Genomic DNA, 24,130 nt, shown 5'->3' on the forward strand with positions numbered 1-24,130 from the left:
CATTTTGCAACGACATGATGTTGCTACTTATAACGCCAAACCAATATCGGGCCCCAACATTCAAATCTTTCTTCTCTATCTTTGCCCCGTCATCTAGCCAAGAAGGAGAGGTATTTGACTTTATGATTTTCTCAAGTCCAGCACCTAAATTTTAGCCCAACTATTACAAGCCTAAGTCAAGTCCATCAAAATTCATTACTTAAGTCTTTACCTACCTTACCTTACATAATATAATCACACTCTCTTAATTGAATCATTTTTTTTGTTTAATAATAACTTTAATATTGCTTAATTGTTTGATTGAATCTACATAACTTTCATGTGGATTATTCATGTATTAGGTGTGTCTTTTGAAGACATATGTCCTCAAAAAAATTATTACTTTCAAACAAAAAATAATCAAAAATAAACCAAAAAAAAAATAAACTGAACCAAACCAACAGTTATTTTTTTTCGTTTGATTTGATTTTAGAAATTTAAAACCGACTAGATTGATTTGGTTTTGATTTTAACCAATAACTTATCCAAACCAAACCATGAACACCGCGTATAATTCACGCTTAAAGTTTACCCACATCACATAAGTTTGGCCAATGGTCAAAAAGACATTTAAAACAGTTTAAAGTATATGGGGGCAAGAATGTCAAACAAGCTTCTGTTATTTTGGTTAAAAAGATAAGGAGTACGAACTAAAAAAAAAAGTTATTCCCTCCGCCTTAATTTATATGTCACCTTTTGAGCAGAAAAGAGTTTTAAAAAATAAGAAAAAACTATGTTATGTTTACCAAATTGCTTTAGTTGAAGTGTCATTTTATGCTTACTTTTAGTTGATTTTTGTTCATGAAACCCAGAAAGGTAAAATGACAATAATTGTCAAATAAGTAGCATTCTTTTTTTAACGAAGTAAAAAAAATAAATTTATATAAATTGGGATAGAGAGTATTTGGTATCAGTGTAGTTGTAACTTCAACAACAATGTCAAGAATGGCCCACCTTTCTGATATTGCACAATAAGCATTTGTTCTTACTACCATTTGTTGTCTATAAATAGAGGAATTTCCTCTCATTTTAAAACAACGAAAATTTTGAACTTCTTCTTCTTCTGCACAATTAAAAATTTGTGTACTTTGCTCCCGTTGAGTGGCTCACTGACACCATTGTTTTTGTATCTATTCACTGGTGGATCTATTCCTTCAAACCTCGAGTACTAAAGGAGAATAGTTTCCTTAAAGGGACACTGTGCATTCAATGGGATCAATTTTTTCCTTTCTGTTTCATTTTATTGTTACAGATCCTGGTATGTTTTGTTACAGTCATTAACTTATTCTTCTGATATTAATTGTTGTTTTTGAGTACATGTTTTAAACTTTGTTGTTTATGTTTATGCAAAGTTATTGTTATAAGTATTTGTTAATACAAATTAAATAACACACGTTAATTGAGTATTTACACAAGTTTTCTCTACTGAAGGTACAATAAAAATAATTCCTTAAAGATATATACTATCATTTCTTGAAGACAAAATTCAAATTTGATTATGACATTGTAAGGACATAAAGACCTTAAAAACTTAATCGCATCTTGATATGAGAAGTGAACCAGGAAAAGTAGACAAGAATTAATAAACTTTTTACATGGGTTTAAGGATGTGTCACATGACCTATAGAGGAATATGACTAGTCTGGAGCCTCTTTTAATCCCAAAGACATAGATAACTACACAATAAATTTATTGGTCATATTCAATATGAAGTATGGACAGATCTCAAGTTTACTATAAGTTGTAAATACTTTTCTTGAAGCAATAAATGTGTTTCTCGGCACTGTGATTGAAATAAAAGTGTAGTTTCAAATTAAACTCCATCACTCTGGTATGTTGATTTTAAAAAAAAAAAAACACCCAAACAAACTGAATAGTTTTGTGTAATATTTTTCCCTTTCAAGTATATATAATAAGTGGAATTGTTGTCAAATATGATATATGCTCCCTTTAATTTTCAATTTTAATAATTACTTATGATACATTTAAATGGAGAACGTTAAAATGATATATGTAAAGCAAAAGGTAGAGCTGAACTTTCTACACGTTAGAATTAGAATATTTTTTCACTTTTTCAGCCTTTTAAAATTTATTTATCCCTTCACCAACAATTATTCATCTATTAGAAAATTTAATATCTCGGGTTGATGTTCATTTGATTCCCGAAAAATATCAAATAGTAACACTTCTTGGAAGCAAAAGGGTAAATTATAAAATCAAATTAAAGATGATTGATTGAAGGATAAATGGTAAGATATTATAATTATCATTTTCCTTTACATTATTACTGTTCGTTACTACGTAATCTTGTATGTAAGATAATATAGTGTTTTAGTTTTTATGATTGATAAATTTTAAATATTATTTTATAAATTCTGTGATATTAAATTCCCGTGCGAGGCACGGATAATTTTATTGCTATATATATATATATAATTCAATTCATTTCTAGCAATTGTTAAGATCAAAGGGGTTTATTATCACATTCAAAATGTGAAAGGGTATTGTTTCTAAACCTAAAATGTTAAGGGAGTTAATTGAGTTTTTTAATAATAATTTGGTTGAGTGATTTTATAAGAAAAAATCTTGTTAAGTGATTTTATTGATATAAAATAAATATAAATGTTTTTTCTCCGTAATTCTTCATAGTTGAATGACCTTTTCAAATATTTACTCATTTTTATGGGTTGAAAAAATATTAATTCAATGGAAGTATAACTGATGGACCACATTAAAATGTGAATCAAATGAGATTAATTTAAAAATATGAAGTGAAACTACTTACCCTAATTGAAAGCAGAAATGAAAACAGAAAAAAGAAAAAAGAGTGGAGACGAAAATATGGAGGGAAAAGGAACAAGGGAGTGGAAAGGAAAAGAAGGAATATGTTACAAATATATTTGTATTATAGTATGTATATGAAAAGTTAGGAATTTTAATTAGGGATTAAGTCATTTTTCTCCTTATAAATAAATAAAAACTTCACAAAGTAAAAAGTCCCTCAAACTCTAGTCCTTCAAGAACAATAACATGGCTTCTCTCTACTTTCTTCCTATTATTATATTATTTTATATAACATAATAACAATTTTTGAGTCAGTTTGCCACCACACCAAATTAGGGAGTTGGGGAATGAAGACGAGAAAATGGGGAAGGGGAGAAAAACATCAGGAAATGGGGATTTTGTTGTCTTGAGAAAAAACATTTTTTCTACTATTCTATCCCATTTTTTCTAATTACTTATAATTTTGTAAAATAAAAAATTTAATAACCAGGGATGTTCATGGTTATGGTTAATAAACCAAATCGTACCACAATTCGAACCAAACCGATTTAAAAAATTGATATTTTGTTTGGTTTGGTTTTAAATTTTGAAAATCGACACTATTTGGTTTGCTTTTGATTGTACTAAAAACCGCAATAATAACCAAACCGAACCGAGAAATTATTTATATAAATTTTATACTATTTTTATGTTATTCATAAATAAAATACAAATATTTTTTAATTAACTTAAGTATTTGACTTCAATTTTCTCAAGTCCACCTAAATTTTTATCCCAACTATTACAACCCTAAGTCAAGTCCATCAAAATTCATTGTTTTAGTCTTTACCTACCTTACATCACATAATATAATCACAGTCTCTCTTAATTGAATCACTTTGTTCATGTAATATTACTCTAATATTGCTTAATTGTTTGATTGAATCCTCATAGCTTCGCTATGGATTATTCATGTATTAGGTGAGTCTTTTGAAGACATATATCCTCAAAAAAAAATTATTACTTTCAAACAAAAAAAATTAAAAATAAACCGAACCAAACCAACAGTTATTATTTTTTCATTTGATTTGATTTTAGAAATTTAAGAATTGACTAGATTGATTTGATTTTGATTTTAACCAATAACTTATTCAAACCGAACCATGAACACAGCGTATAACTCACGCTTAAAGTTTAGCCACATCATATAAGTTTGGCCAATGGTCAAAAAGACATTTAAAACAATTTAAAATATATGGGCAAGAATGTCAACAAGCTTCTATTTTTTGGTTAAAAAGATAAAGAGTACGAACTAAAGAAAAAAAAAAGTTATTCCCTCCGCCTTAATTTATATGACACATTATTGAACAGAAAAGAGTATTAAAAAAGAAGGAAAAACTATGTTATGTTTACCAAATTGCTTTTGTTAAAGTCATTTTATGCTTATTTTTAGTTGATTTTTGTTTATGAAACCCAAAAAGGTAAAAATGACAATTATTGTCAAATAAGTAGCATTATTTTTTGAACGAAGTAAAAAAAATGTCATATAAATTGGGATAGAGTATCTGGTGTCATGTGTAGTTGTAACTTCAACTAGATTGAAGATATCTAACCGGAACATGTCATCGTTCCCTAACAAACAGCAATTTTGTCAAGAATGGCCCAGCTAGTAGAACAAAATTTGTTTTCATACATTTCATGTTTGGTATCAGTTATCACTTCTTACCAGCCACCTAAACACATACATACAAGCAAAATAGAAATCTGTTTGTCCTATACTCAGCCTTCCATCATTTCTGTTTCCTCGGCCATTATGATCTCCACATCTCGGATATCTCGCTTCAATACATTGCCAAGCCTACCAATAGCCTCGGTTTGTTGTTGCAAAACCTACCCAAATGGAACATTTACATTAGTCAACACAACCATATGTAAGTAATCAGACATGCTCAGAACAAACAACATTCCTGGAAATCATCTGCTAAAACATCACAAGTTTCAACCATCTTGTTCTATTACTATATTCCTCTTCATGATTTTCGTTTTTACTAATAACTAAAAATTTAGCTAACCATTTCGACCACAACTGCTCAAAAATATATTTAAGGGGCCCTATTGAACGTATCCTCGAACACAAGGGATATTTTTGTTATTTTCTCACATTTTAGGTAGAATTGTAACCAAATTTTGGCAAAAATTACTTAGGAGAAAGACGAGGCAAAGTAAAATAGTGTAACGAAAAAAAATATAGTGACTTTCGAAAGATGAACATAACTGAATACCACCCATGAAATTTACCCGGAGTTCAACAAGTATCATGGCAGGAAAGTGATAGAGACATAGAGCACACATATTGCACCCTTTTAAAAAAAAAAAACGAACTTTTTGTATTCCTCAACATCAAGGGCTATGCTGGCCACCTCCAAAAGATGAAGTCCACTAATGTCCTCTTCTATATCCTGTTCTTTACAACAAAATCCTATAGCAATAATAATCCACCAAATAGATGCTGGAATTGTTCTCCACCATCTTTTTCAACTCTTACTGCCTCCCCTTTTGATCCAATAGCTTAGGAGGGCAGAAGTGTGTTCTGGCGTAATCCAACAGTCATGGGCTGTGCTAGTAAACAAACCTCGCACCTGTTCGGTTACCTTACAGTGCAGGAATAAGTGCATGTGGTTTCCATAGCCGCTTTCACAAAGGAGGAATCTAGATGCTAAGTGATGCACTTCACTATGGTAGGGGCTACACTCTTCCACATTGAGCTCCAAGGTCCTATTGATTTTACTGCACTTTCTCCAAGTCCCCAGTCAAATAGTCTGTTCACAAAAGGGATGAAACTTCTTCCTGCGACTGAGTTCCAACTCCCATTGGTAAAGAATTGTGCATTGTAACCTTCCCCCTTGCTTCCTCCATTAGATACTAATTAGTTGAACAAAATAAGATTTCTAGTACTCCTTCCCAATAATTTAATTTTATGTGTAAAAGGCACAGGAGAGTCTTGGGCAGTTTCCTTTAAATTTTGGGCATTGAACTGTCCAAATGATATGGCTCAACGCTTCAAAACAATTGTCTTAAGGGAACCTCCAAAGTAGAGCCCCCCACCACATGTCCACCCACGTGAATACTTTCACCAAAAAACCCTTTTTATCTCTATTAAAAGGAAGACTTACCTCAGACCTCTGTATATTTCTAGGGCTCAAGATATCTAACAGATCTCTCTCTTGACATCCACCCGCTTCTCTCTCCTTGCTCATGCCTGCTCCCTCGTCGAATTTTCTACAGAAGTGATTGGAGTTTCCACCCAAATAGGTAGAAAGAAGATGTTCTCGTCATCAGCAATTTCAATAGGTGCCAAGATTTTTGTCGTCAGTCCTTTAATACGAATTCTAGCCCACAGGAGATGGTTTTTGAGATCGATTTCTTCCTCTGTCTCAATCCAGCCACCACACCAATCTCTGATCTTCTTCATTACTGGCAAGGACCCGAGGTGCAAAGGCAACCCTAAGGCAACCCTAAACTCGAATCCAAAACCACTCAAACTCATGAGCTTTTGGGAAGGCCCCTATGGTCCGCGACCACCATTGAAGCTTCAATCTGCTCCCTTGTCTTCTCCAGTCACCCATCAAGACGTGTTCTACTGCCTTTCAAGACTAAGAATCAAGAAGGAATTGAATTCCATTCATATCGTAAACTTGGATTCCATGTGCTCCTTTCCAAGTCTGGTGAGCCCATCGTCTTACATTGTTTTTGGTGGGTGCATCATTTTCACCAAAGAATTTCCCCACCAGACATTAGCCAAAAGATCTCTAACTTCAAGTTGGACTCGAGCTTTCAACATATCAGCATCCTCAAATTCTACAGCAATCTTTATTTTTGCTTTTGTCAGAGTCCATTTGTTTTCTTGCAAGGAATCCCGATAACTCCATTTCCCCTTGTTAGAAGTTATGTTTGCCTCCTCTGTGAATTTAATGAAGGAATATTTTCTTTGCTAACTTCTCTTGGCCCTCATTGAATGCATTTTTTGGAATTATAATAATTGCTTTGTTACTACCTTCCCTGAAATTAAAGATATGTATCTCCCATATTGATTAAATTTCAGAGACAGAAATTTGTAGAGAAATCCCTGCACCTCCATGACTTGGAGACTTTCACTCTGATCCCCAATGCTTTTACTAGCATCTTGCATGTCCAGCCACGGGTAAGAACCATTCTCCTCATATGGTGCCTAGCACTCTCAACCCAATTATACCAAATTTCAACGTTTGATCTTGACTCTATTATGTCGTAAGATTTTCCCCCGGATTTGAAATAAACACTATTGTCCATTAAGATGGACAGACCAAAGAAGATACGAAGAAAATAAAAGAAGAGAGAAGAGGAAGAAGAAAAAGAATGGTATTTCGATGAAAGAAGTCCACGAGAAGAATGAGATCCAAAATCCAAATGGGACTTCAGAAAGAAGTCTCAAAACTAATTCATGGGAGCATGTCTCTCCAGAAAACTTTTTTTTTTGAGAAAGGTAACATTACTTCTATATATCCACAGGTATACTACATCAAAGTGTAGTCCCCCTCCAAAAAGTTTTACTTACATCATTCCTAGGATCTTCTAGTTACAACCAGTCAATAATATTAAACACATTTTCAGCATCTTCTATCACTACTTGCTTACACCAAAAATAATAAAACCCTAGGCAATTAATCTTTATCTTCTGGATATTGTTCTGTTTTCCTTCAAAGCATCTTTGATTCCTTTCCTTCCAAATTGTCCACCAAATGCAAGCTGGGACAATCCTCCATCTCTTCTCATTTTTTCCTGCATTTCCATCCCTGTTCCAACATTGTAGGACTTCTATAATACTCCCAGGCTTTGTCCACTTAATCTTCCTCTTTTGGATAAACATCTGCCACAATTGATCAGTCCATTTTGATCAGTCCATTTGCAGTGTAAAAAGAGATGGTTGACTGTCTCCACCTGTTCTTCACATAGATAGCAACTAGAGCGTAGATTGGGTTTCCTCTTGTTTAAGTTCTCATGTGTCAAGACTGCCTTCTTTGCCAAGAGCCATGTGAAGTAATTCACCTTGTAGGGAATTTCTGTTCTCCAGATCATCCTCCAGGGCCATCCTGCATGTTGCTCCTCCGTAGACCTGATTTCTCTGTATGCTGATTTTATAGTGAACTCTCCCCCTTCCATACTAGTCTATCTTCCTCTCCTGTCAGATTGGTAGCCATTTGCATTGTATCATGAAATCTTGCTATGGTTGTCATCTCCCAATCATTTAGTCCCCTTCTTAGAAACAGGTTCCACCCTTGTCCTGTCCATAACTCTGCCATTGTTGCTTCTTGTCCTTGGCTCAGACTATGTATTACAGGGAAGGCATGTTTGAGTGCTTCCTGTCCACACCAAATGTCATTCCAAAAAGCTACTTTTTCTCCATTGCCCACCTTGCAGCTTGTTCTCTCTTTGACCAGCTACCATAGGTTCCTGATAGACCTCCATACACTACAATTGTAAGGGTTGGTGACCACCTCTGTCATCCATTTATCCTCCATGCCATATTTTTCTATTATAACTTCCTTCCATAGAGATACTTCTGGTGAGACAAATTTCCACAACCATTTCATCATCAAACTCTTGTTTTGGGTTTTCAGCTCTCTTATATTGAGTCCACCCCCTCTCTTACTTACCAGCAGTTCCTCCTATTTGACCAAATGGTACTTTCTCTTATCTTCGCTTCCCTGCCATAAGAAGTTCCTCCTAATCACATCCAACCTCTTGGTTACCTTGGCTGGTATAGGGAATAATGACATCATGGACAAGGGAAGGGCATCCAAGACACTGTTAACTCGAGTTAGTCTGCCACCTGACGATAAATATTGGCACTTCCAGTTTGCAAGCTTCCTTTCACATTTCTCAATTACTCCACTCCATATTTCTTTTGACTTTCCCTTAGACCCCAAAGGCATTCCCAAGTAGGTTGTTGGTAATTCACCCACTTTCAATCCTAGTGTATTGGCTAGGTCTTCAATATTTATCATTGTGTTCACTGGATAGATGAAACTCTTGCTCCAGTTTATGTGCAGACCTAAAACAGCCTCAAAAATATTGAAGATGACCCTCAAAATCAGCATCTGCTCCTCTACTGCATCACAAAAAACTAGAGTGTCATCTGCATATTGTAGATGAGTAATCTCTAGATTATTTCTTGTATTATTTTTTTTCTCTTCACTACTTACAATTATTGCTTGAAAAGCCCACATATTGCACATCTTTCACTTTGGAAACTTAGAGCAGATCTTACCCTCCTCTATATGGTTATACAAAGTGCTACTAGACAACCACAATTTACGGAAAGCAAGGAGGGACATCACTTAATTATTGTAGCAGACAGAATATTTTGCTCACAGCTATTGCATGTCCGTATGTAGAGGGCAAAGAGCAAATATCACAATTTGGATAAGTTGAAGCACATGTTACACTTGACAATATGGTCACAAAGTGCTATTAGGCCTCATTTGGTTGGGATTAATAGAAGTCTAAAATTGAGTAGTTCCGACCTAAAATCATTAACTGCATTTGTATTCATTAAGATTTAAGATTTAATTGATATGAATAGATCTTAATCCTTAAAATTTTGAACGAAGTCTTAATATCATTAAGAGATTTTTTGTATGGATAATTTACACCAGTCACCACTACTAATCACCTTTGCCATCACCACCATTACCATCGCCAATCATTAACCACCTATGTCATCACAACCACCACCGATGCCAACCACTACTGTCAATCGCTACCACACATTCCTTCGTTGTCACTACCGCCTCCACCACCACCACCACCACTATCAGCCACTGCCACCACTGTGACCAATCCCTACTACCAAGCACCTCCACCATCACAACTAGAACTACCACCAACACATTGTCAACCACCACATATTCTTCAGCCACCACCACCACAACTGTAACCGCCACTATCAACCACTACCCACTTCTACAGCCAATCTCTACTATCAACCACCTCTACCATCACAACTAGCATCGCTTTGAACTACCACCACACATTCCTCCATCACCCCCATTAACACTGCTAATACTACATCAACCAACTTCACCACTACCAATCGCCATCATCACACCAGTCACTACAACACCAAATATCTCCACCATCACAATTATCACCACCACCATTACTAGCCCCTAACACCAACCATTGTCGCCGACACCAGCACCACTACAAAGAATCTCCACCATCACTAACAAACATAGATGTTCCATTTTTAATTATATATATATATATATTTCAAATATTTAATTACTTTTTTATTTGAATTATATATTTCTTATGTTTACAAATAAATAAACTATGCATATTCAAATGTTGAAAAACACATCGTCTTAATTAGGGGTGTTCACGGGTCGATTTGGATCGGTTATTGGTCAAAACCAAAACCAAACCAACTTAATCGGTTTTAAAATTATCAAAACCAAACCAAACCAAATATAATATACATTTATCGATTTGCTGGTTATCGATTTCGGTTTGGTTTGGTTCGGTTATTCAGTTATTAACCATACACAAAATAAAAGAAACAATTCATTCAAAATGTGAAAAAAGTGACAACAATCCATTCAAAACAATAAATAGTTAGAATGACTTAAATTACCGAACTTTCGATCATTGAATTTACTATCAATAAAGCTTTAAAATTCACTATATTGGCATAGAAGTAAGAGACCATAACATTTTCAGTCCTACAAAGATTGTCATAGACACTCATATACATGAAATCAATAAGATAAATGTTTTCACCTTGGGGATTCTTGCTTTCAAAAAGTAAAGTATAAAGAAATTTTAATGAAAACATATATAAGATCTTTAAAATTGTTTATAAAAACAATATATTAAGTATGTATATTAATAAATTATATGTATATAATTCATCGGTTCGGTTCGGTTCGGTTATTTCTTCATTTTTTTCGAATAAAACCATAACCAAATCAAATACTACCGATTTTCAAAAATCTAAAACTAAACCAAACCAAACCCAAATAAAATCGGTTTTATTTTATCGATTTGGTTTGGTTTTTCGGTTTGGATCGGTTTTTATCCAAACCGTGAACACCCCTAGTCTTAATCATTCAGTTTTCAAATCTAGAGACTATCTTAATCATTCAAATTCAGACGTCTTAATCGTAGGCCCTATTTGGACATGATTTGAAGTTGAAGTTTTGTTTAGATTTTAGACATGCAATTTAAATTTCTTAAATTGTATTTTTTTCTCATAAACGTGAAAACCCCATAAGTTGTGAAAATTATCAAAATTTCTTCAATTCTTATACAATCTTAGCAAAAGAGCAAACCATAGTTCATAAACAAAATATCAAAATATCTTAAGGCGCAGCATTGATAAATCAATATCTTCATCTTCCTTTTATAAATAAATATTTGATATTACATACTTTCAAATACACACAATTTCATAAAAAATTCATTAGTCAACAATAGTAGCAACTAGCTTTTCATTAATATAATCTTTTCACATGGTACGGACAATCTCTTCAAGACAATCATGAGCTTTTTTTTCAAATTTTAAAATGGTGGATCATTTTTTACAAAATTTAAACTTATGGGAGGTCAAGTTTTACATTTTAAAAAATATGGAACATCAAATCCTGCTCTTTGAAGAATTTGGAATTTGAAATCATCATCCCAAATTGCATGTCCAAACGTCTAGTTAATGAAAACAAATGAGGTCTTAGACAATCACAACTTACAGAAAGCCATAACAAACATCATTTAATTATTGTTGTGTAGAGAATGTAATGCTCATACCTCCTGCATGTCAGTAAGACTCTGCTCATGGATCTTGGTTGAACCAGGGAGATAAACAGAACCACCTCCAAGGCCATTTTGAACACGACATATGGTGAGCAGATTCTGAACCCTCCTAGAAAGTTCTGCTCCAGAACCTTTTAACTGTAAGTTGTGTCTATTTGTCAGGAAGTCTAGACAGCCATAAAGCACATAATAAGTTAACAGACTAGGCTACTAACCTGTCTCAAGATGGCTGCCAACTTCTCTGCCAATTCAGCTTCTCCTTTCATCAAAGGCAATCGACAACCTTTACCTTCAAGTGCCTCTAGTATTCTCATCACCTGTAGTGCAGGCGAGAATGAACTACAGTCAAATGAGCACAACTGTTGAACCTAATAGTGCAATAACTGAAAGCGAAAACCAGGATGGCAGTGATCCGCGAACACCAATGAAAAGGGCACATCTCATTAAATAGATGCTAAGCTAATTTGGTTCAAGCAAAGGACAATTACTAATTACACTGAAGGAGCAGGTTTGCAAGTTTTACTAATAGAAAATTAAGATTATAAGGAAGGCCAAATAAAAGTCGCACCCTCAAAAGGCGTCTTTGAAGACCTTGCTCTTTGTGTCTCATTCTTTCAATCCAAGGAAGGGTATCAGCTTGGAAATGCCTTTGCAACTGCATTTATTGAAGGTCAAGCCAATAAGAACAGTGTTAATGCAGACACTAAAAGACACATTTGTGACAATATGTAGGCACACAATTAGAGAGGAGAAAGGAGACTAACCATTTTCACATTGTTCTGCGTCATTTGCAGCCTCTCAGCATCTGAAACTATGACTTCATCTTGAAGCTACACAAATTCAATTGGGAAATATCAATTATCAGGAACCATGCATCCCACCCTAGGGGGCCAAAAATTAAGGGCAAAATAGAAACAAATGAAAGGTCATGAGCAACTCAGATGATTGAAATGTCTTCTCACATATGGGCTTAGCCATGAAAAGCTGAGAACTAGAAAATCCAAATATTAACCGCACTGAAAAAACTTAAATAATCTAACTAGTTAATTATAGAACAAATAGAATGTTATATTATGTGGAGAAATGAACAAAATTGAACTAACTGTGTATATTACTTTTGAATAGCTCAGACACTTAATTGAGGAAGAAACTTTTACAGTATTCCAAGTACTCGTTTTGAAGCATTAGAGCTTCAAGCTTCTAGGAACAGGATTCAATGTCACACCCTCTCATACTATCAATTCATTTACTTCTCTAGGTATAACACTGGGGACTGAGTGCACTGCTTTTTAAGCTGCAACGTAAAGATACACATCAAGACATACTGGTCAAGTTCAGAGTGTACCGATACTACAATGGCTGTAAGTGGTAAGCCAGAGAGCTCAGGCATCAGCAAAGCCGAATTGGACAATTCTAGAAGGATGATTGGCATGCAGAAGGAAATATGGACTCTTTTCCCTGACATCCACAATTTAGTTCTTTTTTTTTTGAAACTTGACATCCACAATTTAGTTCTTCAACAACAAAGTACTATAGCTGACTTATGGACTCCTCAAGGGCGGAATTTTGTATTTAGAAGACACCTCAATGACTGGGAAATTCCAAGAATAACAGAATTTTTAGAAGCATTGATCAGCTTAGTGGTCTGGAACAGGGTGGGACAGATTGCAATGGTTGGGAAAAAGTAAAGGGATTTTTAAAGTAGGTGGAGCATACAAGAAGCTGAACCATCGAAATCTGTAGTTACTCAAGTGGCCCTGGAAACATATATGGAAAGCCAAGATCCCCTACAAGGTGTCTTGCTTTGTGTGGTTACTGGCTAAAGAAGCAGTATTGACACAGGAGAATTTAATGAAGAGGGGAATTACACTTTGCTCTAGATATTTTTTCTGCGGGAAAACTGCAGAACCAGTCGATCATTTGTTCATCCAATGCGAAGTCACTGGCCAGTTGTGGAATTTGTTCCTGAGACTTAAAAACATCTCCTAGTCCATGTCTAAGAGAATTTCAGAAGCTCTATATAGCTGGGAAGAAGCAGGGACACAAGCAAAAAATAGAAGTAACCAGAGAATTGTCCCTGTCACTATTTGGTGGACAAAATGGAAAGAGAGGAACCTTAAGAGTTTTTGAGAATAGGGAAAATAGTATGCAACAAGTAAAACTGAATTGCATTTTGACTCTGTGTTTTTGGTGTAATCAAATTTACTCTAATGATATTGTCTCTATCATTGATGTCTTAAGCTCATTATAGGGGATAGGTCGGTATTATTAGAGTTCCTTATGTAAATACGGTTTTCAGTACAACCTATGTACTGTTCTGCAGAAATAGAAACAATTATCATTTTCAAAAAAAAAAACTATAGCTTTATCTATAACAATAACACAACAACAGGAAAAGGGGAGCCCATATTGATTCTTAAATCAATTTAAGAAAAGGAAATTCTCAGTTGCAATTCCTTGGGAACCACACTACAAGCAATAGAGCAGCTTGGTATCCTACAAGCATTTAGAGGAAGAGACTTATGAACCATCTGATGGATCCTTCCTACCGGCGATAACCAAGAAGAGAACAGATGGGCCAGCCCCCAAATCACTTGCTATGAGAGGTAGAGAAGCAAAATGAGGATACTATTAAACAGGAAGGTCATTCAAAATAGGATTTCTCCCTGAGGTTATGATACAAGCTTTTTAACAAATTGCAACACTAATTCTTGACCTTGGAAAATTGGTACAAAAAAGCACTTTTGAAGGTATCTTGCTTCTCTCGGTTGGTAGCTAAGGAAGCATATCTCACTCAATCTAATATTCAGAAAAAAGGAATGCAACTTTGTGGCAGATGTCTCCTATGTGAAAAGAACCCTAAAGAGGCATGTCAATTATTTTTATTTATTCATAATTGTTAGAAAAGGCATGTCAACTTTTTTCCACTGCAAGTTCACTAACCAGATTTGGCGTATGTTCATTGCAATTTTTGACATGAAATAGACAATGCCCCCACTCCATTTAAGAATTTTCGCACAGTTGGGAAAGAGTCGAGCTAGACGAGAAGGCATACGAGATTTGGGACACCACACCTTTGGTCATTTGATGGACAATTTGGACAGAAAGAAACAGCTTACTTTTTTAACACAAAAGGAGGAATATACATAGCCTTAAACTCAGATGTATTTTCCGCTAGCTTTTTGGTGCCACTTGGCATATGTAAAAGATGTAGATATCAAGTCAGATATGAACGAGGAGTTGCAGATTATGTCATTTAGACACACAATCTTAGGGCCGTCCATTCCATTTGTAGTTTACCCGTACCAAAAACAGAAGAAAAAAAAAAGGTAGAAGGGAAAAAGGTTACCTCACTCTTGTAGAAGGATGCTTAATTGATAATCCTGGAACTTACTTACAAACATCGAATCGCAGATCAGTTCCGTAACTAACAAACTTTGCCTCACAGATCAGTTCCTTAACTTACAAACTTTGCCTCACAGCAGAGTTCCATATTTTCTATGAAATATTTTAAGCCAATAAGAAATTTGAAACCTATGGCTTGTTTGTTTCGAAAATAGAACACATTTTCAGATTTCTTTCTGCTTCCAGAAATCAGTGCAACCAGCCAAAAGATGTTTCCTCCAGAAAAGTCCTTGTAGACTTTCAAAAAATGCATGTTGGTCCCTCCCTCTAAACAAATATGGTTTGTTCTTTAATTTTGTCCATTTGACTACTTGTAAATACATTTTTGCTAGAAAATAAACATCTTCAGTCAGATTTAATCTATAAATTTCCACTCATGTGAAAGCATTTAAAATTGTCTTAGGTAAGCTATATCTTCCTACACATGACTGCTTTCCACAATCAATTCTATAAGAATGTTGTTTTCCAGAAATCAATGCCAAAACAAAACCAGTTGTTTAACAATCCAAACATATGCTGGCAAAGATGGGTTGTTCCAAGTGGTATTAAGAGATCCATTCAATAATAGGTAAAGCTTATGGAATAACTATAAACCTAGAACCATTCGGGGTGGCCCAGTGGTTTGGGCTTGGGACTTCCATGTTGGAGGTCTCAAGTTTGAAACCCCTTGCCAGCGAACCTTCTGGGTCGAGCTCGTCACACCGGGCTTGCCTAGTGCAGGCTACCTCTCCTATGTGGTTTGCGAGCTATTGCATAGGAGCGGGGGTTTTACCCTGTGCGCACCCAAAGGGTAGCGGCTGCGGGTTTCCCTTGTCATCAAAAAAAAAAAACTATAAACCTAGAGAAGATTCAAGCAATGGCAGAACATCCTCTACCTAGGATGCATTTGGTGTCCAGGAAAGTGTTTCTGTAATTTCCAGTTAGTTAGGGTATAAAAGTATGTGAAAATGGTATTTGCAAAAGCTGTAAGATACAAATACAACAAAACAAACCCAGTGAAATCCCAATATTTGTTGACGAATGTACAACTAAACAAACAAGGAAATTCTATACACAAATGCTTATTGAGGTGGATGTCACCAAGCCAATCCCTACAGAGATTACAGTCATGTATGCACATGGTCAATCATTCCAACAAGTGATTGTGTTTGACTAGAAGCCTGAGTATTATGAAGGTTGTATGATGGTGGGACATAACTATCACAAGGATAAGCCCAAGCAAGTTGGCCAACGAAGGCCAAAACAAACTCATCCACCAGCCAACAGAAACAACCAAAACTGATTCCTACTTGGCTACCCAGAGAAACAAATGTTCAGAACCATCCAAGGCCACAAGAAAATCCATCAACCTCATTGCAGCAAGGTGATGGGCATACCATATCCAAAGAGGCAATACAGGAGAATGAGGTGTTTACACCAGTGATTGATAGAAGGAAGCAGGCAGACAAGGTCAACACTACTTTGCCTGATAGTAGTGACCTAAAGAGCTATGCTCTAACTATATAACTACCCACAAAGAATGGTCTTGAACCCTTGCAACCTATAGCAGATGTGATGGCAAACCCTCCACCTCCTGATATAGGAGGAGGCACATCCACGAATATTTAAATGTCTTGGCTAGTGTGGAATGTAAGGGGTACTAATAAAAGGTATAAGCAAAAGGAATTGAATAGGTATATAAAGGACAATCATATAAAGCTAGTAGGCTCTATAGAAACTAGAGTCGAGATGAATTACGCAGCGTCTATAGTTCAAAGAATAACTCCTGTCTGGAACATTATACATAATTATACCAATGTTATGAATGGAAGAATCTGGATAGTATGGGATGAGAATGTTTATCAAGTTGAAGATCTTACTCAAGGTGCCCAATATCTTCATTGTGCAGTGCTTAGTAGAGACAAGAAGATTGACCGTTGTATGACTGTGGTGCATGGCTTTAACACTATAGAACAGAGGAGAACTTTATGGAGTGAACTAAGGAATCTGACAACTCAATGCAATAAACCTTGGCTTGTATGGGGAGACTTCAACGCTCTTCTACAAAGTCAAGATAGATTTTATGGTGCCCCAGTAACAAGGGCTGAAACCAGGGACTTTGCTGAATGTGTTCAAGATCTATTATTAAATGAGGTGATGTGGAAAGGAGAATTTTATTCATGGTCGAACAAACAACTTGGATCAGCCAAAATATTTAGTAGACTGGACAGGGCAATTGGGAATGATGAATGGATGCTACAGTATGGCCAACTTGAGCTGGACTACAGATTGCCACACATTTCAGATCACACACCTATCGTCCTGGAGATGAAAATGACTACACTCGACATTAAGGTTCCATTCAGTCGGTTCTTTAATGTGTGGACACAACATGAGACATTCTTCCAATCGTGCAAAGAAGCTGGACTGGTAGGTTTCCAAGGTTTGGCAAAAGTTGAAGGAGTTGAAACCTCATCTTACCCAGTTGAACAATACAAATTACAAAGGAGTTACGGAGAAGATCCATCACCTCAAGAATACATTACAATTCACACAGCTGAAACTCTCTTCACAGTATACTGATGCTATAGCACTGGAAGAAAAGGATCTTTTGATCCAACTAGAGAAATGGAGCAATATAGAGGAGAGCATCAAACAAAAAAAATCCAGAGCTATGTGGATTAAATTGGGAGACTCAAATACTAAGTATTTTACAGCAATGAAGAAAGAAGACACAAGAAATAGATTGTCGGGCTTACTTCAGCAAATGGAGAAAAAAATGTGGATCCGGATGCAATTCAAAATGAGATTATAACATTTTACAAGTCTTCAATGGGAACTGCTCTATTAAGCACAACTGCAGTCAGTAAGAGTATTATGAAGCAGGGGGCAACACTGAATCACTCTCAAGTCTCAACAAATGGCCTCGTGTATAGAGGTTACTAAGATGAAAGTTAATGATGTACTATGTTCTATTGGTAATGATAACGCTCCAGGAGTTGATGGCCTGGCCAGTGATCAAACAGGATGTTTATGCAGCAGTTAAAGAGTTCTTTCTTACTGTAAAGTTACACAAATAAGTGAATTGTACTGTAGTTACACTGTTGCCCAAAGTTCCCAATACCTCCAATATAAGGGAGTATAGGCCCATAGCATGTTGTACAGTCCTATACAAACTCATAGCAAAAGTGGCAGATAACATTATTCTTGCACATGATCTAGTCAAGGCCTATAACAGGAAGAATATCTCACCCAGATGTATGATAAAGGTAGATATCCAAATAGCTTATGATACTGTTGATTGGAAATACATAGAACAAACAATGTCAACATTGGGATTTCCTCTCAAATTCATAGGTTGGGTGATGCAATGTGTAACTTGTCTCTTATTCTTTCGTGATTAATGAGGCACTAACAAAACCTTTTGAGGCAGCTCGAGGACTACAGCAAGGGGATCCAATGTCCCCCTTTTTGTTTGCTATGGTCATGGAATATCTTAGTAGGAACCTAAATGACTTATCCAATCACAAGATATTCAAATACCACCCTATGTGCAATAGGCTCAAGATCACACATTTAAGCTTTGCAGATGACTCCTCATGTTTGCAAGAGGTGACAAAAATATCAGTTCAACTACTCCACGACAAGTTCACTGTGTTCACAGTAGCTTTCGGATTGAAAGCTAACTTGTCTAAAAGTACTACATATTTTGGAGGAGTATCCGGTACTATAATGTCTCAAATCCAACAAACTCTAGAATACAGTCACGGGGCCTTACCTTTTCGATATCTTGGTATACCTTTGTCCACCAAGAAACTCAATCTTATCCAGTGGCAGCCATTGATTGATCACATCGTAGCAAAAATATCTTCCTGGAAAGCTAAAAAAAACTATCCTATGCAGGGAGAGTCCAGCTTGTTAAGACGGTTATTTTTGGGATTCAAGCATACTGGGCACAACTTTTTGACCAACGAAGGTGATGAAAGCAATCCAAGCCTACTGTAGGAGTTTTATATGGTCAGGAGTCAACAGCATAACTAACAAGGCCCTAGTCTCTAGGGAGAAGATGTGTACACCAAAGGTGGCTAGAGGATTAACTTGGTGAACTTAAGGGTATGGAACAAAGCAGCAATTCTAAAGATGTGTTGGGATATAGAGAAGAAGCAGGATAGACTTTGGATCAAGTGGATACACAGTTATTACATCAATGGCTAAAATATGGAAGCTCTCAGGTTCCTGCTCAAGCTTGTTGGATGGTTAAAAAAGTTTTTGGAGCAAAGGATCACCTACATGTACTGCATCATGCTATTGATGCAAGATAAGCAAGTTAAGGCAAGCCTATAATCAAATGCTAGGTAATTGTCCAAAGGTTGATTGGAGAGGTCTCATATGTCGCAACTTAGCAAGACCTAAAGCCATTTTTATCTTATGGCTGCAAATCCAGAACACTCCTACAACAGATAGGTTTCTGAAATGGAGAATGCAAGTAGATCCTAAATGTGTTATGTGTAAGAAGGAAGATGAAACAAGAGATCACTTATTTTTTGAGTGTGCATTTGCCAACTCCTTATGGAGGAGATTACTCCAATGGACAACTATCAGTCAACCTACAAGCACTACTTGGAATGCAATGCAGCAGCGGATCATCCAGAAGACCAAAGGGAAAAGCCACCAAGCCCAGCTACTACAACTAGTATACACAGAATTTATCCATGTCATCTAGAAGGAGAGGAACAATAGAGTTTTTGAGAAGACAGAGACTAAAATAGAGGATATTGCTTGTAGAATAGCTTGGGTTTGTTGTGTTAGAGCTACTGTCCGAGCCAGGCTTTTATTTATAGATAGATGTAGCTTTTAATTCTCCAAGTTTGTAAGCAGACTGCAGATATTGAGATAACCAGTTGATGAGTAGACTGGTTTAGCTTTGTAATTATCTACTTTGATGATTAATAAAATCCTAATTACCAAAATAAAATTAAAAAAATCCCACTAAGTGGGGTCTAGGAAGGGTAGAGTGTAGCAGACCATATCACTCCTCTCCGGGGTAGAGAAGCTGTTTCCAAAAGACGCTCAAGCAAATCATAGCCAAAAAAAAAAGCAAATCAAAGCAATAATTAAAACAAAAAAAGCATGATATCAAATAAGAGTTGGGATTTATAAAAGAAATCGACTTCTGTGCATGACAGCGTGAGGGGAGGAAGTTACTTTTCCCATTTTGGTGAAAATAATTTTTCTTAAGAAAAACATTTTCCAGATTTTGCAGTACTAGACTACTGGAAACATTCTCCTTAAGGAATACATTTCCCTCCAAATCGCTTTCTATCATACCAAAGACATTCCTAAGTGATTAATTTCAAGGTACCTTGAGCCGTTGGGAAAGATCCTTGAAGCCGTGAACAAGTTGAGGCCACAGGCGCTCACGGTCAGTACTCTCCATGCCTTCAAGTTTGCCCATTGCCTCTGCCCACATTATCTGGCAATGCAAACTAATTCATCGCATTTACATAATACTCTCAGCAAGAAACAAGCAATGATACCAGGATGCCTACACTGAAATGAAAAATTTAAACATATCAAACTCACATCAGATACCCCTGCAGGTTTCGTCCTATATTGAGGTTCCGTCACACTGGACAAAAGATGCTGCAAAACAACCATAAGTGCAAATAAATGAGAAGAATATAAGCGCCTCTATACACATCCAAAAGATGGAAGCCCTCCAACCATAATCTATTAACAACTGACATATCATAACAAAAACCAAGTTCATAAATATCTTCACAATGCTAGTGAATGGCTCGAATAAAATAGATAAGCAATTCAGTGACTGCTTCACAAGTGACAATATACTATTGTGTTATCTTAGATTTTTCATTTGATTCACTCACCTCTTCAATATAACCTAGCCTAGTAGGAAAAGAGATCAAACCTTGAAAGCATATTTAGGGTTACCAGGCTCCTCCTTGTACGCATCAACAATTGCCTGAAACAGATGTGCACAGACAACTATAAGGAAACGAGTTCAAGTTGTAGTAGTCACTCCATAAATAAGGATTGATTGATCACCTGAATAAAATGGTAAGTAACCTGCTATCCAAAGGAAAGACATTCTAACTAAACGAGCATTTATTTTAAGAAGAAGACCCGGACTACCAACCCTTGGATAGCCACAGTTAAGGACAGCTCCTTGGTGGTGGCTTCACTATTCTTTCAAAAAAAATTATTCCCAGGTCTTCCTTATTATCACGATTGAAATATTTTTTAAGACGATTTGAACAGAAGGTCCAGAGTTGCCTATTTTTATATCTAAAATCAGGAGTTTAAGAGCTTCAGATAATATTTTAATTTCTAGTGTCTGTGTTTCTTGCTTATTTGAAACCATATGAGGCTTTCTTCAATCAGCAGGGGAAGCCTGACGTGGCTTGATTAACTACTAAAAGTGCTTTACACTGTTAGTAATTGTTCAATCCAACTAAGCTCCCTTCATCAGATATTTGTGTTATTCATATACGTAAATTAAATTAAAACACACATGTATATTCTATATTATTAAAATACTTAAAACAAGAAAAGTTTCTGTAAGAATGGTTTGCATACTCCCGCCGTCTGGGGTCTATTATCTCCTTTTATATTTTTTTTTCAAAAGAAACATCTTCCCAAAAAAAAACCCAACCGCACCCAGTCAGGTCAGGTACCCATGGCATGATGAAATATATTGTTGTTGTGCACATAAAGAGATATACTTACGATTGTGATGTGCACAAAGATTTGAGAGTAAAGAAATTACTTGTATATCCCTATCAGCGAGAGAAAAGGGGAGTGGAGCCACGGGAGCCATCTGAGTAGTCAACTGAGCATTTGCAAATGGAAAGGAACTACCAAATGGACTGGATTGGGCCTGTGTAGCAGTACTCAAGGGTGTGGAAAAGCTGAAAGGGGACGAACTCTGAGGTGTTTGAAATAAGGAAGTTTGTTGCTGTTGATGTGGCTGTGGCTGTGGCTGTGGCTGTGACTGCTGTGAAAATGGTGTTGAAAATAGTGCCGATCCAAAACCATTGCCAAATGATGAAGTTGACGGCGTGCCGAATGCTGGGGTTGACGAAGGTGTGCCGAATGATGGGGTTGACGAAGGTGTGCCGAATGATGGAGTACCGAAGGCGGAGGAGGGCTGAGCTCCGAACATTGTTGCAGTGATGGAGATGGTGAGAAAGGACAAACCCTAGGTTAGCTTAGGGAGTAACTAAGAATTTCAACGCATTTGCCGCCATTTTCTTTTGGAATTGGGATTCTTTCTTAGGCCTCAATAATTAATTAAGATGTTAGTTTCTAGATATGAAGACTGAATAATTAAAATTGTTTATTTTTATAATATATGATTAAATAATATTTTATTTTATTTCTAAATTATTAATCAACATAATAAAAAAGATGAGAAATGTCTTTACTATTGATGATGTTAAAACTTTGTCATTATTCTAACTCTTGAGAAGCCATAATATATAAATATGATCATTAACTTGGCATCATCTGATAATTATGACTTTTAACTTTGAGTATGCACAAATAGGCACTTAAACTTGTATAAAATTGAACAAATAAACATATTCATCCTACATGCCACCCTACGAGGTAATTTTGTGTCCAACGTGTATTATGTCATGTAGAACACGTGTGTCTACTTGTTTAATGTTATACAAGTCTAAGTATCTACTTGTGCACCACTCAAAGTTAGAGGGCATACTTGTCCGCTAACGCCAAGTTAAGGGTCATATTTATGTATTATGCCTTCAGAATCCACCATGAAGATTTAGATTTCACTAAATTATACGGTATAAACTCAAATTTCGTATCACTATATAAACTCAAATTTCAAAGATAAAAAGAAGAAATTGATTCAATTTTAAATTTGATTGTTTTCTCAATTCCAAGAAAGCATTTAATCGCCTACACTCATTAACAGATCCATCATTTTTACCGTCGTAATTTGATAAAAGATCAACACTGTCAAAATGATAGTGGGTGGATTTTTCAAATCTTATTCGTGGGTATTTTTCATGTGTTGATCTTTGATTCATTTTTATTTGATGTGATTTTTTTTGTCATAGATTTTAAGTATATTTTCTTTGGCAAATGGAGAAGTGATGATTGAAAAGAAACATGGTCAATAGTAGAGATTGTATCATGCTTTCCATGTTTTAGAGGTTGAATGGTAATTTATTGATTTCACTAGTCCAAATATAGAAAATGGGTGATTTGACTTCTACGAAAAAATAAAAGTTGGAGAAAGATAACTTGAAGGGACAAGTTAAGAAATTCTTAATAATAGATAATTTGGATTTGTATGGGGAAGAAAATGTTTGAGAAGAAGAGGGTCTATGAAGATAGCAAATGGGCTATATCAAACTCACATGCCTAGTAACCCATGTATGGTATTTAAAACGTCTTCATAGTTATATTGCGAATCTTTTAGATAAACCTCTTAAATGATATCCAAACTATGTTGAGGGTCTGAGTGAATCAAATGTGAATCAGATATATTAAGTGATTAGATCTTAAAAAAAACAAATGCACTTAATAGACTGAGATCTAAACCATTCAAATTCCGACTTTCATTAAGTGCAAACAAATGATGTCTTACTATTATTTCTAGTAGATAACTTGATTCGTTTTGCGCGTTAATTCATGACCTCATTATTATTATGAATGAGCATTTCTAATATTCGAATATTAGAAAATTTGTATTGTCACGTACATTAAGAACTTGAAAGATTGTAAAATTATTACTCTTTAATTAATTTTATTTTCTACATATTTTCAACTAGTAAAACTATCCGCGCCTCGCGCGGGAATTTAATATCACGAAAATTATAAAATAATACTTAAAATCTATCAGTCATTAAAACATAAACACAATACTATCTTACATACAAGATTATATAGTAATGAACATTAATAATGTAAAAGAAAATGATAATTGTAACATCTTATCATTTATCTTTCAATCAATCATCTTTAATTTGATTTTATAATTTATTCTTGAACCCATGTCAAAAGTTTATTAATTCTTGTCTTCTTTTCCTTGTCACTTCGCACA

The 24,130-nt window shown here is 35.5% G+C and overlaps 1 protein-coding gene across 2 annotated transcripts; it reads right to left on the bottom strand.

Annotated features, from left to right (window-relative positions):
* Window positions 1-4,316: 4,316 nt before the first annotated feature.
* LOC125862466 (nuclear pore complex protein NUP54) lies at window positions 4,317-22,344 on the bottom strand. 2 transcript variants are annotated; one of them, XM_049542546.1, is made up of 9 exons: window positions 21,824-22,343; window positions 20,966-21,019; window positions 20,620-20,679; window positions 20,399-20,509; window positions 12,417-12,482; window positions 12,221-12,307; window positions 11,868-11,969; window positions 11,647-11,790; window positions 4,317-4,692 (listed from the first exon to the last, which is right to left on the bottom strand). In XM_049542546.1, the coding sequence occupies exons 1-9, from the start codon at window positions 22,217-22,219 to the stop codon at window positions 4,582-4,584; spliced, it is 1,131 nt and encodes a 376-aa protein (XP_049398503.1). In that variant the 5' UTR covers window positions 22,220-22,343; the 3' UTR covers window positions 4,317-4,581. The 2 variants fall into 2 exon arrangements, with proteins under 2 accessions (XP_049398503.1, XP_049398504.1); XM_049542547.1 differs by lacking the exon at window positions 4,317-4,692 and adding an exon at window positions 11,444-11,544 and having other exon boundaries at window positions 21,824-22,344.
* Between the last annotated feature and the right edge of the window lie 1,786 nt (window positions 22,345-24,130).

This window comes from Solanum stenotomum, chromosome 4 (genome assembly GCF_019186545.1).
Source record: "Solanum stenotomum isolate F172 chromosome 4, ASM1918654v1, whole genome shotgun sequence".
NCBI classification, from domain to species: domain Eukaryota; kingdom Viridiplantae; phylum Streptophyta; class Magnoliopsida; order Solanales; family Solanaceae; genus Solanum; species Solanum stenotomum.